Below are 14,991 nucleotides of genomic sequence, written 5' to 3'. Positions count from 1 at the left end.
TGAGCTCCTTTTACCTGATTGGCTCTTGTGTTAGCCTTGGGATTTTTCGTTGTCCCACCTCTCATGTTTAGCACTGCTTTGGGACGTCCCTATGGTTCTGAACAATGGAGCGCTATGCCTGTCAATGAACGAAAGAGAAATGTAATTTTTGACTTACCGTAAAATTAATTTCTCTGAGTTCATTGAGACACACAGCTCCCACCCCTCTAAACTGAAGGCCTATAGCAGAGAGAGGTGTGTATTTTACCTAGGACTGCCCATAGGCCTAGCCAAGTCTTTTTTTCTGCCTAGTGTCCTACTTCTGTAGGGGACGATATAACCCCCATGGTTCTGAATAATGGAGCGGGGTGTCTTGTCAATGAACTCAGAGAAATAGATTTTACGTTAAGTCAAAAATCTAATTTTTCTACAAGATTGGTTCACTGCAGAAGTCTGTATTAGTTTGTTGGTCCAATAGACATGAGGGTTGTCCCGGATCTAGGTACAGTCCCACCAGGTGGAGCGACCACTGTATTCTGGCTATAAATACCTTTAAAGAGGAGTTCCCCTTAAAAAATGTTTAAAAAAATTAAAAGTCAGCAGCTACAAATACTGCAGCTGCTGACTTTTAATAATCGGACACTTACCTATCCCAGGGTCCAGTGAAGCCCCCCTCGTTCCCCCCTCCACTCGGCGACGCCGGCATTCTAAATGTGGGCCCCCACTGCGCATGTGCGAGCGGCGCCACGCACATTGATTGGCCGCGCAGTCATCTGGGACCTGTCACGTGTCCCAGATGACTGACAGGAGGGAGGGGGCAGAGCTGAGCCCTTCCTGCGCCGAGGGGAAGTGACATCAAGAGCCCAGGCACTGAAGGAGGCAACAGGCATTTAGAGGCGAGTTAAAAAAAAAAAAATCACCACTTTAAGGTTTGACATCAATTTAGGATACTTCTGAGATCATTCCCAATTCATTGACATCTTTGGCAGGTGCATTTGACCTGCTGCAAGTGGGTTTTGTATTCCCATTGACTTGCATAGGACTACAAAACCCATTTAAAGTGTATAAAGTTCTGCCGGCTAAGGCCCAAATTTACATACTTGTGATTCAGCCATTCCCATTCCCACTGTGCTGTATGGGCAGCTCAGCATAGGAAAGGTGACAGCAATTATGGAGACCCTATGTTACTCCCTAGCCTTGTGCCTTTTCCTTTAGACTTCTACTGAATATCGCCCACCATTCACTCTTCTTGCTGTAAACCACCTTTTGTACCTCCTCTTCACACTGATGAGTTTGCACAGCTGACATTTATCCATGATCAAACCTTTAGCTGCTATGTGGTAATTTACTATAACTTTAGCTACCGCATTTATTGGCGTATAACACACGCCGGCGTATAACACGCACCCCAAGTTTAGGAGGAAAGTGTAAGGAAAAAAACCTTACATTTAAATGGCCATCAATGCAGCCTTATCAGTGTCCATCTGCAGCCTTGTCCAGTGTCATTGCAGCCCGGTGTCATTGCAGCCTTGTTATTTAAATTTGGCGCTGATCTCCGCTGATTGTGAGAGGAGAGAAGCTGATCGGCACGGAGCCGAGCCTAGCCGAGTGTACACGGCTACGTGTATCTCGGTGGTGCTCGCTCCTCCGCTCACAATCAGCGGGGGGATCGCCGTATAACACGCACTCACGATTTCTCCCTGATTTTAAGGGGAAAGAAAGTGTTCTATACTGCTAAAAACGGTATTTAAGGTGAACAAGGCTGTAAAAAGGCTGTAGTCCAGTCATTAAAGGAACCTTATCGTGATTTTGTATGCTTTTTACATGTGTTCATGGCTAGAAATAAATTTCAGGTTAGGGGCAGTTGAAAAAAATAAATGCTAGCGTACTTTGCATCCTATATGTTACAAAAACAACTTTTGTTAATGCTTATTTGTAAAATTAAATATTTTATGCAAATGAGAATTATATAAAAGATTGGTCTACATAATTGTGAAGATTAATCCAGGAAATTAAAATAAAAATGTACCAAAACCATTATAACTATTTAAAGCCTATCCTCTCCTTACTGTGTATAGTGTAGCTTGAATATCACTTTTTGGTATTTTTAGTTTAGCAATGTTTACCATGCTGACTGTTATATTCTATTAAACTACTGCCATCCAATTTTACAATTTTTAGAATGAAAAATGCCACCTATTAATAGAACATGAAACACAAAAGCTGAAGGAATTAGATGAAGAGCACGTCCAAGAGCTGAAAGACTGGAGGGAAAAACTACGACCACGGAAGAAGGTACCCCTAACCCCTACCCTGATGTGTGCATACCTGCCTGCCATGACTTTCTTTAATTCGCCATGTCATTTTCTGTATTTTATGCTTGTGTTATCTGAGTTACCTGCAGCAGAAAAGTAGTCTCTTGCTTGCTCTCTTAAAGTGGTACTAGAGGCAAAATCACAAATTACACATATGATGCAATCTATCAATAGCTTTAAGGAAGCAGTCTTTGTTTTTCTGGGTCCTTAAAGAGGAAGTAAACTCTCCCACTCCGATGCATCTTTTCATTTAGTTCATTATAATAAGTCATTATCAAACTTTAGCCACTGTAATCCAGCCCAAATCGCATATTACTTACTGTTTAAAGAAACTTAAAGGGGTTAGGTAGCTCCATCTTAAGTATTGTTTTCTGAGTCCACAGTGGAGTGTATTTCCGCCCCTACATTGAGCACTTCCTGTACTGTTAACCAAGCCTCCTTCTCAATCCAACGTTTCTATGACAACCCTGCTTCCCTGTTCATAGCTGACTTGTTTATTTCATAGTATTTACTTGTGCTGATTACCTAGTGTTTGCCTGTATGAGTCCTATCAGCTTCAGCTGATAAGACTGCAGTACTGCTGTCCCATTCCCTGCTTTACACTGTATGTGAGGTCACATGGTCCCATGGTGTGTAGAAGGAAGCTCTGAGTGATTAGCAGCCTGCTGGGAGTTCAGTGTTGTGTGCCGTAGGAATTCCTGATAACAGATAGATAAGACATAGAGAGTGTGCCGTAAATCAGGGGAGATCTGGGCATGCTTAGTGATGTCATTCCAAAGAACAAAAAGGATTACAACAATACTAAGCAAGTAAGGAGATATCTACAAGCCGTGTTCATTGGGGTTTTTTATGCTGATTCACATGGGACAAAGTTGTAGGGGAGGGTTTACAACCACTTAAGTCTTGCTGTTATTTTTCAAATTACTTTAACTAAAAAGATGTGCAGCAAAAGTGGAAGATAGAGGGTTGAAAAAACTATGTAGCAATTAAAGGGGTGTTTACAATGGTCAGTTCTTATTTATTTTTATAAAACCTTTAGCCCAAAATAAAAAAATCAGTCTCTGCAACTGCTTAGGAGGTGCTAGCTGGAGTTTAGCTTTAATTTGTTAGTATGTAAAGTCTGTCTAAATCTGTTAGTCCATCCAATACTGCCCTCTCCAGACAGTGCTTCTCTCCAAGGGTCTCCATTGATCTGCCACAGATAGGAGACACGGAAAGACAGGAGGTGTATTATTGGCCTGATTACCAGGTGAAATTAAAATGTCCTGCCCCCCCCCCAAAAAAAAGAGAAAAGCAAATGCAGCCACTACTTCTAAGGATTGGTAAGCTCCATTATATGAAATTTTAGGTTTCGCTTTAAATGTCCTTTAAAGAGGAAGTAAAGTAAAAGCATAATGGGCTAGTATGCATCACTTATTAGACCATTATGTGCCACTTACCTGCAAACGATAACCCGCGATATCCCCGCTGGAGGCCGCATCCATCTTCACACCTCTTCCTTCCGGGGCCGGTCACGGCGTGGGCACTTTGCACAATGCACCGATGACGTTGGAGCAAACATATATATGGTAAATATCTCCTAAATCATGCAGGTTTAGGAGATATTGTTTAGGAGATATTTCCAGTACCTACAGGTAAGCCGCCTTATAGGCTTACCTGTAGGTAAAAGTGGTGTAACTAAGTTTACAACCACTTTAAACTCTATGTAATTAGCAGCCACACATTCTCACTTGCTTTCTCTCTTTCAAGTTGGGAGTTCAGCTTATTGTAAATTCTAGCAACGTGTCCTAATATTTTAACAACTTGCCGACCAGTTGCCGCCGATATACGGTGACAGGTCGGCTCTAATGCAGGAATCGCTGTACCGGTACGGCGCATCATGTAATAGATATAGCGCCTGCGGCCCGGAGCCAATGTGCGTGGCTTGGGGCTACAATGTCCGCCAGCCACCCACGATTGCTCCACAGAGTGGCCGAACGGGGATCTGTCAATGTAAACAAACAGATCCCCGTTCTGTCAGAGGAGTACAGAGAGATCAGGAACAGCAGTCTCTCGCTTCTCCCAGTCAATCCCCTCCCCCTCAGTTAGGAACACCTTTCTAGGACACACTCTATCCCTTGATCACCCCCCCCCCCCGTGTTAACCCTTAATCGCTGTTGCAATTTATTTTTTGTTGTTGTTTTTTTTAACCAAAAGTTATGTAGAAGAATATTGGCCTAAACTGAAGGAAATGTTTGTTTTTTTCACTTTTTTGGGGGATATTATAGCAAAAAGTAAAAAAAAAAAAAAAAAAAATGTTTATATCACAAAAAATAAAAACCACAGAGGTGATCAAATACAACCAAAAGAAAGCTCTATTTGTGGGGAAAAAAAACTATGTCAATTTGGTTTGCATACAACGTCGCACGACCGCGCAATTGTCAGTTAAAGTGGTGCGGTGCCATATCGTGGGTTAATCCTTCCGGGGCTGAAGTGGTTAAAGGCCTAATTAAAAAGCCTATTAATTAATATTAAACTATTAAAAAAACATAGCTGAATGAAGTCAAAGGGAGGACCCCCACCCCCTCTCCCCTCTAGCTCATGGGACGAATAAGAATTTCTTACTAGAGAGTGGCAGTTGAGTGGGAGAAAAAAAAATAGCATATTTTATATCCTAATAAAATAAGGAAGCACCCTGCTTTAAATGGTTAGTTTACCTTTACTGAAAAACTGCCTATGCAGATAAGGGGCATCTGTAGATAAAAACAAATTGGGCAGATTTGACTAAAGTTGAGTAATGCCTGACAGAATTCTCCCAGGATGTTGTTAAGTGAGGTCTAGTCATTACTGCTCACTTCCTCTTTCACAGGAGTGAGCTCTTAAGTGCTGAGCTCAGAGCTACTCCTTTAGGGGAAGAGAGAGAGAGAAAGCGCATGTGGGGGGTTTTGAATCATAGAAAAAGCTCACTCCTGTAATGGTGCATGTGAGCACCAATGACCATGCCTCATTTGGCAATGTCCTGGGAGTATTCTAGTCTGGCTTCGGGAGGTAAACAAATGGCCTACGCCTATAGCAAGGGCATTATTCAACTTTAGTCATAGCTGTACAGTTTGTAGATAAAAACAAAGACCTCCTAACTGCATAGAATGTTTGTTTGTTTTTTTGTACATGTGAACTATCCCTTTTAAAGTTTATATTAATATAAATTGACTATTTTATGCAGATAATGGAATATAAATGTAAAACCGATTTTAAAAGATTTACAAACCTGCGAACATTAAAAAAAAATGACATCAAATTTCACTTAAAAGACTAACTCCAGACACATTTTTTTGGGGTTTTGGATATTGTGTAAAAGAGTTGAAATTATTCCCAGGTTTTTATTTCTGCCAGGATATTTCCCTCACTTTCTAGTCCCTGTAATACCAGTGGATAAATTAGGGTGAGTGATTGCCATTGGGACTAAAATTGGGATTAAAAAAAAAGATTAGACTTCCTAATCCTTCCCTGCCTTTATTTTTCTTTGTTATGTTAGCGAGATTTATTATTGCTTTCTGTGTTTAAAGGAAATGAAGAGAAGTTGAAAAAACCTCTAAACAATCCGTTAATATTTCTATTTGTGAAATGTTTTTTTTTTTTTTCTGTACTTGCAATATTTTCTGAAAAATAATGAGATGATTTTTCCATTGTAGGCACTTGAAGAAGAGTTTGCAAGAAAACTTCAGGAGCAAGAAATGTTTTTTAAAATGTCTGGAGAGTCAGAATGCCTTAACCCTACAACACAGAGCCGGATTTCTAAGTTTTATCCTATCCCAAGCATGCATTCTACTGGCTCTTAACTATGTTCTTTTTAGAGATTGTTTTATATACTTCTATTTCAGCCATGTCCCTTTTGGAACTTTTTCAAATAAGCATGGATAGATTTTTTTTTTTTCCCTAAGAATCTGTTTTAAGGCTGATTTTTTGTTTTATAAAGTATATATATACATATATAAATGACATAACCTAAATTAAAAAAATCTACTCTATTGTTTTGTACAGCTATGACACAAAATCCTGTGAAGGCCGCTATGCTGTTTGCTTGTGTTGATGCAGAAACAATTTGGCCATTATCTGTATTATATTTAGTATGCAAGAAGAAAAACCTTTTTAGTGTATTTTTACAGAGGGCACAGCTATGTTATCCAGTCCTTGAATCTGGTTAGTCAGCTTTGAACGGATTAGGGATAATGCTTAGCTTGTCATTAGGTGTTTTCCAAATGATTTTAACTTTCAATTTATTCAGTGGGTCTTGATATCTGTGGTTTCAAAAAGGATAGTGTGATGCTCACAGCAACCAGTAAGATTATTCCTTTCATTTAGTAAGCCGTGTCAGAAAAAGAAAGGTAGGTTTTAACTGCTTGCTATTGAAAATATACTTTCTTATAAGACACATTTAATACAAGACCTTATTTATATTTCCACTTATACTGTATTTGTAAAGCAGTTCACTGCTGATATCAGTACTCTTATGCTGGAAGGTGCTTACACTGTAATCTGCACTGTAATGTGCGGTTATGGAATCACAATGCAGACATTTGCTGCAGTTAGCTTTTATGTAGACTGTCTAGTCGGTTGTACTTGGATGCTTATTAAGAATTCTCCCATATTTCTCACAAGTCTGCTAACAAAGGAGATTATATTACTTAGGTTTAAGCCTAGTACACACTGGTGGTTTTTCGTTCAACCCAGCAGGGCTGAAGGAAAAAGTGACAGCTTAGGAGGAACCGCTTTACTAACTCTCCGAAGTTAGTACAGCAATCTCCCCTGTTGCTCTATTGTGTTCTGACCTTTTTTGGTCATACCCCCTTCGACAGTAGCCGGCTTCTGTCGGATCGACTGCATTACACACAGGCTGAATGTCAATCTGCTTCTATTGAACCGGCTGATGCCACCCCAGACATTCGGCCTGTGCGTACTAGACTTTAGGGTGCAGTCACACCTGCAATGCATAGATGAGAGAACTCTAGCGGGGGTTCCTGTAATAGGCAGCCTCATTGCGACTGATCGCTGCATGAGAGATTACATAAGCCCCACTGGGGTTTTCACATCTTGTTGGAGGCAGGTGTGAATGCACCCTTACTTTGTGCCACTATTATCTACATTGTGTTATTATTTAGGCCCATATTCTTTTCTAAAGAAAGTTGGAAATGGTGTCTGGTTTCTACAGGTAACACTGTCTTCATGTTTAAGCATCTTGAGGAAACTGAACACATAGTGTTTATGCTATAACCTATAGCAGCCAATCGGATCCCCCACCCCCCTTTTTTTTTTTAGAAATTAGGTTTATTAGAAAACTTTAAAAACGGACTGTGTTTTAAATTGTGATATAGAATTTCCTAAGAAAAAAATTGTGACATTAAGTTTTAAAATAATTGTGTGAGTTAATGGGAGAGGTATTTTGTACACAGCTTCCGAAGGGAGCATTTAGTTTTATTCACATTGCTTCTATGAGAGCACATTTAAAACATATTTAAAAGGTTAAATGGTTCATTTTTTTAAATTGACTCCCTTATACACAGGTTTATGTCCAGACTGGGGTATTCTCAGTGCTCTGGTTCAATGTGTCTGCAGTGGGTTTAGAGTTGCTTTTTTTTATTGGTTATGTCTTTTACTTGTTTAACCAGCAAAATGCCCATTTGCAAAGCACTCATCATTTTTTTGCACTAAAAAAAGGTTAATTGCAAGCACATTAGAACAACACCATATTTGTTGTTACTTTTATATTTTGAAGTACATGTGTTTTTTATATGCAGTTGAGTTAGTCTTGTGATGACCTAAACCAGTAACTTATAAACACAGTCAACCATTTTGTAAGCTAGAACGATCGTCTCCTTTTTGTGGAGTAAAAAAATAATTTCTAAGAATATGGTAAGCAGAAGGTAAAACTCCTAAGGAATTGGTTCTGTCATCAAAATCTCTGTCTCTACTGTATGTGGTTGGTGAGCACAATTTAGCACACAACCCTCATTAAGTAAAACCCACTCTTTTTAAAAACAGAATGCAATAGAAACGTATGCTGGATTATTTTTTCTTTTTCAAAGCAGAGTTGAAGTTTATGTATTTAGTTTGTTGCATGTTTTATTTTCCCCCGTTACATTTATGCTAAATCAAGAGTAATGATATTTGTATATTTCTCCTGTGGTCGCTTTAATTATAACATAGAAAATGATTATATAGTGAAGTTTGCGCTTGTATAATTTGAAGGGCTAGTTGTAATTTTTATTTTAGTCAGTATTAGCTTTTTTTAGTTGAGCGGTTTCCACATATTTACATACTGTCTACTTGCATGACCACTGCCAGTGGATTGGTGTGCCACTGGGAAATTATGGCCTCAGTGGATTCAGAGTGTGGGCTATATGTGACTGGGCAGGATCCACACTCTACCTTAGAGAATTAAGGCCACCACTATTTGGAGTCATATTAGTACTTTATTCTCACCTCTAGGCTTGTATACAGGGATAGCTAAAAAAAAAGATTTCTTATGTTTTATTATATCATGTAGCTTTATTTCCTAAAGATGGTTTTGATATTTTTTGTATATCTTTTTTTCCCCATTTTCTCCTTATAAGGGCACATTTACACTATACGTTAAGGTGACACATTTTTGTGCGTTGGGGCAGCCAATCCAATTTAATGATTTGTTTTGCTCCTTAACCTGTTGGCGTTGGATGCATGCAAATATGTGGCCTCTTAGCAGGTGGGCCCTGGCACAGAGCGACTGCACATTTGCATGATAAGGTGAGATACAGCTGTGCTGAGAGCGCACCCACAGCACAGTTGCTGGCAGGCTGTAGCTCACGATCGGTGCTTGCGATCGAGAGCTTTCCAACCATGTGACTGCAGTGACAGCCAATGATGGAGGTTACATGATCATGAACCTCTCCCAACCTCCCAGCGTCCTAACCCCCTAAAGGACTGGGAGGCGCCAGCTCCAAGGAGTTAAAGGCATGTTAATAGATGAATATAACTATAACTTGTTATCATAATACAGCCATGTGAGTGTTTACAGAGAACAGAACCTGCCACAGTAAGGTTCACAAACCTCTAAATATCCATTGAATCCACTGGCAGGCTGCTTTTAGTGGTCACATGATAAAGTCAACTTCAGGCGTCTGCCTGATTTTACTGGACAATGGTTATTTAGCTTTTCTGCAAAGCAGAATTTATAAACTAGCTTTCTATAAAATATGATAGTCTTATATTTTGAGATGGGGCTTTGAATTTTTCTTTACTAATCTCAAAAAAAGTTTATGAAAAAACATTTGTGACTTAGATAAGCAAAGGCCACAGATCAGTGGTTCCACATGGTAACTAATCACCAAGCAGCACTCATTAGGATGAACACCACTCAACCAAAGGAAGCTGGCATCTGGTTGCCATGCGTTAATGCACACGATTTCTTCTTGGGCTGTGGTCAGTCCATTGTTTGTTTTTAATGCAGCATAATATAAGACCTGAAACATACTGATTTCTAGAAGCAAATAGCAATGTCTTGAGCAAGTAGTTGTGGCAAGAATGATTACTGCAGTGTGACAGGAAGAAGATAATGTAAAGTGTAACGTCTTTAGAGTGCATCTCTCATGCAGAGATTACATGTGGATGATCGGCCCTGGTCGCAGATTGATGTCATCACTGCACAAATGATTAAATGCAAGTGGCCTCGATTAGATGTGAGGCAGTCTCCTGTTGCTTTCAATGGGGCAGCCTCTTACAGCTGGGGCTCTTGTATCTAATCGAAGGCAGGGTGAATTTGCAGGTGTAAATGCACCCTTAATTATTGCTTGGCTTACTTTATCAAATGTTGAAAAATGTCAGCATTTTACAGTGACTTGTAAAGCTACTGTATACAATCTGTGGGTTTCATTGTCACATGTGGTTTACCTGGCAAAACATTGTTTATGTAAAAAGGTTCTGTCCATAGTGAGTCAATGATACAGACATTAAAGTATTTGATGGTTTAAATTATAGCATTATTTACCCTTATATATTGTAGAATTGTCCCCTATACACCAGAAATTGCTATTTCAAGGGAATTTTCGTCTGCTTTTGGGTGTGCCTCACCATGCAGGCAAATAAGTGCCAGAGCACTCTTCTACCCATGGCTACGTTTTCTATTACAAATGTAAAACGCATAGGAAGTTATTTTCGAAAGTCAAATCCACTTTGCACTGCAAGTGCACTTGGCAGTTGCAGTAAATCTGAGGGGTAGCTCTGAAATGAGGGGAAGCTCTGCTGATTTTATCATCCAAACACATGCAAGCTAAAATGCTGTTTTTTTATTTTCCTTGCATGTTCCCCTCAGATTTACAGCGACTGCACTTCCAAGTGCACTTGCAGTGCTAAGTGGATTTGCCTTTCGTAAATAACCCCCATAGACAGTCCACTAGGTTGCAACAACTTCATAATGGCCTTGGTGGAAATAGAAGTGACAATGGAGTAAATGTTGCCACTGAAGGCTCAAGTAAAAAATAAACACCCGATTAACCGGTTTGCATCTACTTAAAAGTAATATTGGTTGTGGACTTGACCTTGTGTCTATGACTCTATGCATTTAGCCTGCTGTGCTCAGTCCACCTGTTTTATTTCAGGACACAACTGCGTAACCAACCTACTGGCAAAACTTGTAGAATCTGAAAGTTTTTTCACACAGTTATTGCTGGTAGTAAATAAAACTTGGAGTACCACTGGCCAATAGTGCACCTTTCCTCAATTTTTTTTTTTTACAAATAAGTCCTATAATAGAGGCCAATCAAAAATTACCGTTTGGCTAATGAAAACGCAATTCTGATTGGTATGGCATACTGTTTTTTGTTTAAGAAAGTCCACGATTAGTAGAGTCTTTTTTTTTTTTTTTTTTGTATAAGGTTTGTGTTTAGAGACATTACTGTGAGGATGTGTACCCTTCTTTACAGCCTTTATTATGTTTCAATCGTATTTCTGAGGAAATAGACAGGCACTTAACCATTTAGAAAATACAGAGGGCTTGTATTGTCACTTGGTTGTCACCATGCCTGCTGTATCCCTCCACTTCCATTTTGCAGGCCTTAAATGTCAGAGACAATTACTATGATGAGTTGCAAATGTCAACAATTATTGATACCTGCTGACTACTGGATGCACCCTAGAAAAGCAGCTAAGTACTGACATCTGCAAAAATGTAGAGTGGGGTTGTCTCTGTGGTTACATATCTGTAAAGGACAGCCAGGAACTTGAAACACAAACAGGGAAAGTGATGAAGTCTCGTGCATCAAAACCCATACTCTTTTACAAACGTTGTTACTTTTAGGCAGACTGCCAGTTATCTAAAAGTTTTAATTTTGTCTTTAAAAGGAATTTCTGTTTGTATGAGCTAACTTGTTTGGCCAGTAATTAACCTGAAAGAACACTCCACAAGTGTCAAGAAGCACATGGTCTGTTTGGAAAAAAAATGCTTTCTGTAAAATTGTACTGTAAATAAATGATATACTGTACCCACCTGTAACATGTTTCATTTTGTGTTCTATGTTGCTTGCTTTTGTTTCTTCTAACAAAGCAACAGAGAGCTGAGGACCTAAAGATTGTTAAAATGATATTAAGGTGTGAAAAAGATTACAGAGCAGAAATGGTCAAAATCTACTTCCTGTATTCATTTTCCTTGGGCATTCCCTCTGAGGTTTTAGGAAGCATGATAGTAAGGGCACATACATTATGAGTCTTTTGAGGCTGGAGACACACTGGCGTTTTTAAAAAGTTGTCAGAGAAAGCACTGTCTTGACCAGCACAGAGTCAAATTGTTTGATGTGCCATAAATTTGGAAATAATTTGGTTAGGTAGCAGTAGGAAGTAACATTCCACTGGACTTGTTCTGAATGTGACTTAATTACTGCCAGCAGTGCCATGGCTTGGATAAATGATACCTTTTACAAAAAAGAATTCGGTTGGTTCTTGAGGACTACACAGTGCTTTTAGTCACTTTAATACACAAGGCTTGCTTCTTCTTCTTTTTCGACTGGTTAGTTAAACATTGCATCAAGACAGTTTTTCTTAGCGCACATCCCACTGACAACTTGATATATGCTAAATAGTGCCTTGCCTACACTTAGATGGGAGGCAAGGGCTTGCATGCCTTGCATAGCTATAAACATTTTACGTCCCTCTAATACTTAACATTTTAAAGTGACACGGTTTCAACAAAAAAAGCTTCCCACATGTAGTGGTAATATACTTATGCCTGGTCCCCACATGCACACTGTTGTTCCATGCATCACTACTGTGTAACACAAGAAAGGGAGGGCACACCAGCCTAGTGCATTATCCCAGTCACTATTTTTTGTAAAAAAAAAATAAGCAAATATCTACTTGCAAACAAAAAAAAACAGACAAGACTCGTCAAAGTAACAGTCATTCTGTCCACTCCACATGCTCCGAGGCTTGGGGGGGGGGGGGGGGGGGGCATTACCTAGATCCAACTGGCTTGGACCTTTCAAGGGTAGTACCCTCTTCCTCAGAGATGAGAAAAGTTTGTAAGTAGATACAGCATATGTTTATTTTTACAATTACAATGCATAACTCCAGTTAATGCTATTGTAAAGACTATATAAACATATCAAATACTCCTACCCAGCATCCTCTGATGAAATCGCGTGGTTGTGACGTCACGCATAGGGACAGGATAGGCGTTCTAAACTGATACAGGCAATACGAGCTCGACGGAGATTGGCACTGCTGGTTTATTTTTATGTTGGTACCTTTTTTACTAATAAACGCATATGTGGATCTAAAACGTACTACACCATGTGGCACTCCTCCTTCCTTTTGAGCTGCTCCTGCTGCTGCTTAGAGGTTTATTCATTACCAAGGACAAGGAGAAGAAAAAGAAGGGGAATAGCCAGTATACTTATATGTGGTTACCTCTTTACCGCAAGGTAAGGGGCCTTTGCCTCCTGGTGTGGTGTGGCACGAAGAGGATAAGGACACGGTTGCACAAGTGGAATATTTTGCACATCAAACAATTTTGCACCTGAAAGCACTTGCACTTTTATAGGTTGTTTTGCACATACAGAAATTTAGCTCATATGAGGATTAGTGGCAGATATGTATTGATCCTGCATCCTGGAAATTTTTTTCCCAAATACAAACTATAAGCATCACTGGATTACCATATCAATTGGTGGATATATATGGACTAAATATTACTCCGCATGATTGTTTGATCTATATATATATATATATATATATATATATATATATATATATATAGTTTGGTTCTTAGAGATATATACTCTGTAGTATTTTTTTTTCTACATACTTTGCACATGAGCACTTTGAGATATATGTAGCAATATCTAGAACTGTATCAGAAGGAGACTTGCACATCTTATATTCCTGTTTATATTATTACATCGACTTTGTTTTGCACGGAGCACTTTAATATCACCAGATAGATATAAGGATTATTGCCTATAGTATCTATTCACTTTAAGATTGAAGCTTAATCTAGAATGACTACACTCACTCTCTGTATGGTTTCTATGGAAGAAAGGCCTTGTTATCCTTGAACAGAATGTGTGCTATGGCCTATACATTCCCCCTCTCAATGTCCTAAGCAGAAGGTGTTCTGTAGTTCACACTAGAACACTGGGAAGGCTAATAACATTGTTTTCAGTTCACTGCATATGAAGTTACAAGGACACTGTTTTTTTGGCAGGATCAGCAGAGATTTTCTTTACTTGCAGAAAATCTTAGCCGGAGGAAAAAAATATTGCAGTCACCATATTCAAGGGCTGATAAACTGTACTACGTTACATTTTTATGTCTTTGGCTTATACATTCCTTAAAGCAGTCTTTCTCATTCTTTTTACCCCCTTATATTGGTGGTCATTGGAAAGAATTGCCTCGTTACAGTGATGGACAGAAAGCCATCGTTACTGGGCACCAGGAATAGGAAGTAATAAATTAAGGAGGCTAAAAAAGAAGCTATATCTGGGGTGTATGCGCAGCTCGTAAAGATAGCGGACGCTTAGGACGAGAGCTCCAGCCTCCGTACACTCATCCGAAAGCTCCTGCTCCGCTACATCAGCGCTCGCGGCTCCGGGAGCCCTCTCACCCGATCCCGGAATCCTCCAGATACCCCACAGGCATTTTATGGGTAAGATCGGTGGTCAGAGGCACTTGTCACAGACGCTTTCAAGCCTTTCCAGCTCATGGATCGTTACCTGCGTAGGCGGCAATCCCCGGTCTCGGGTAGTCTGAAGGATCCCGTAGAGTTAGCCAGCTCACTCCCGCTTGTTGATTCCTCGCTTTATGCTGAACGACCCTTGCACAAAGCACAACCAACCATACAGCCAGCTTCATGAACAATGACTGGAGGTTTTGGATTCACAGCTCCAGGCCCTGCTTCAGAGTCTGACTCAGAACATTGCCAAGGAGGTGGGGAAGATAGCACATGAGCTCAGGGGGGGAATTGAGCAACTGGGGGAATGCACAGACACACTGGAAACCAAATTTGACGACATGGTGCAGTATGTCCATGTTTTGGAGGAAGAAAATGCTACTCTTAAATATACAGTATCCCAATTGCAAATGCAACAGAAGGATCTGGAAAATAGGTAATGTTGCCAGAACCTGCAGATCCAGGGGGTCCCTGAATCCATTGCAGATAAAGAAAACCATCCCTATCTCCTTGCACTGTTTGTTA

General features: G+C 39.8%; 1 protein-coding gene across 4 annotated transcripts in view; it reads left to right on the top strand.

Moving 5' to 3' along the window:
- The window catches only part of SLK (STE20 like kinase), a 121,327-nt gene extending 109,531 nt beyond the window's left edge, over window positions 1–11,796 (top strand). For all 4 annotated transcript variants that reach the window (XM_077455255.1, XM_077455254.1, XM_077455253.1 and 1 more), the window contains 2 exons: window positions 2,161–2,274; window positions 5,966–11,796. In XM_077455255.1, coding sequence (XP_077311381.1) covers window positions 2,161–2,274; window positions 5,966–6,112 — 261 coding nt within the window. In that variant the 3' untranslated portion in view covers window positions 6,113–11,796. The remainder of the gene's footprint in view (window positions 1–2,160; window positions 2,275–5,965) is intronic.
- Window positions 11,797–14,991: the final 3,195 nt, after the last annotated feature.

Source organism: Lithobates pipiens, unplaced genomic scaffold, assembly GCF_037356315.1.
Source record: "Lithobates pipiens isolate NorthernLeopardFrog02 unplaced genomic scaffold, aLitPip1_a1.2 Scaffold_25, whole genome shotgun sequence".
In the NCBI taxonomy this organism is placed as follows: domain Eukaryota; kingdom Metazoa; phylum Chordata; class Amphibia; order Anura; family Ranidae; genus Lithobates; species Lithobates pipiens.
Note: the sequence above shows the minus strand (reverse complement) of the source record. Positions and strands in the feature narration are given on the sequence as shown.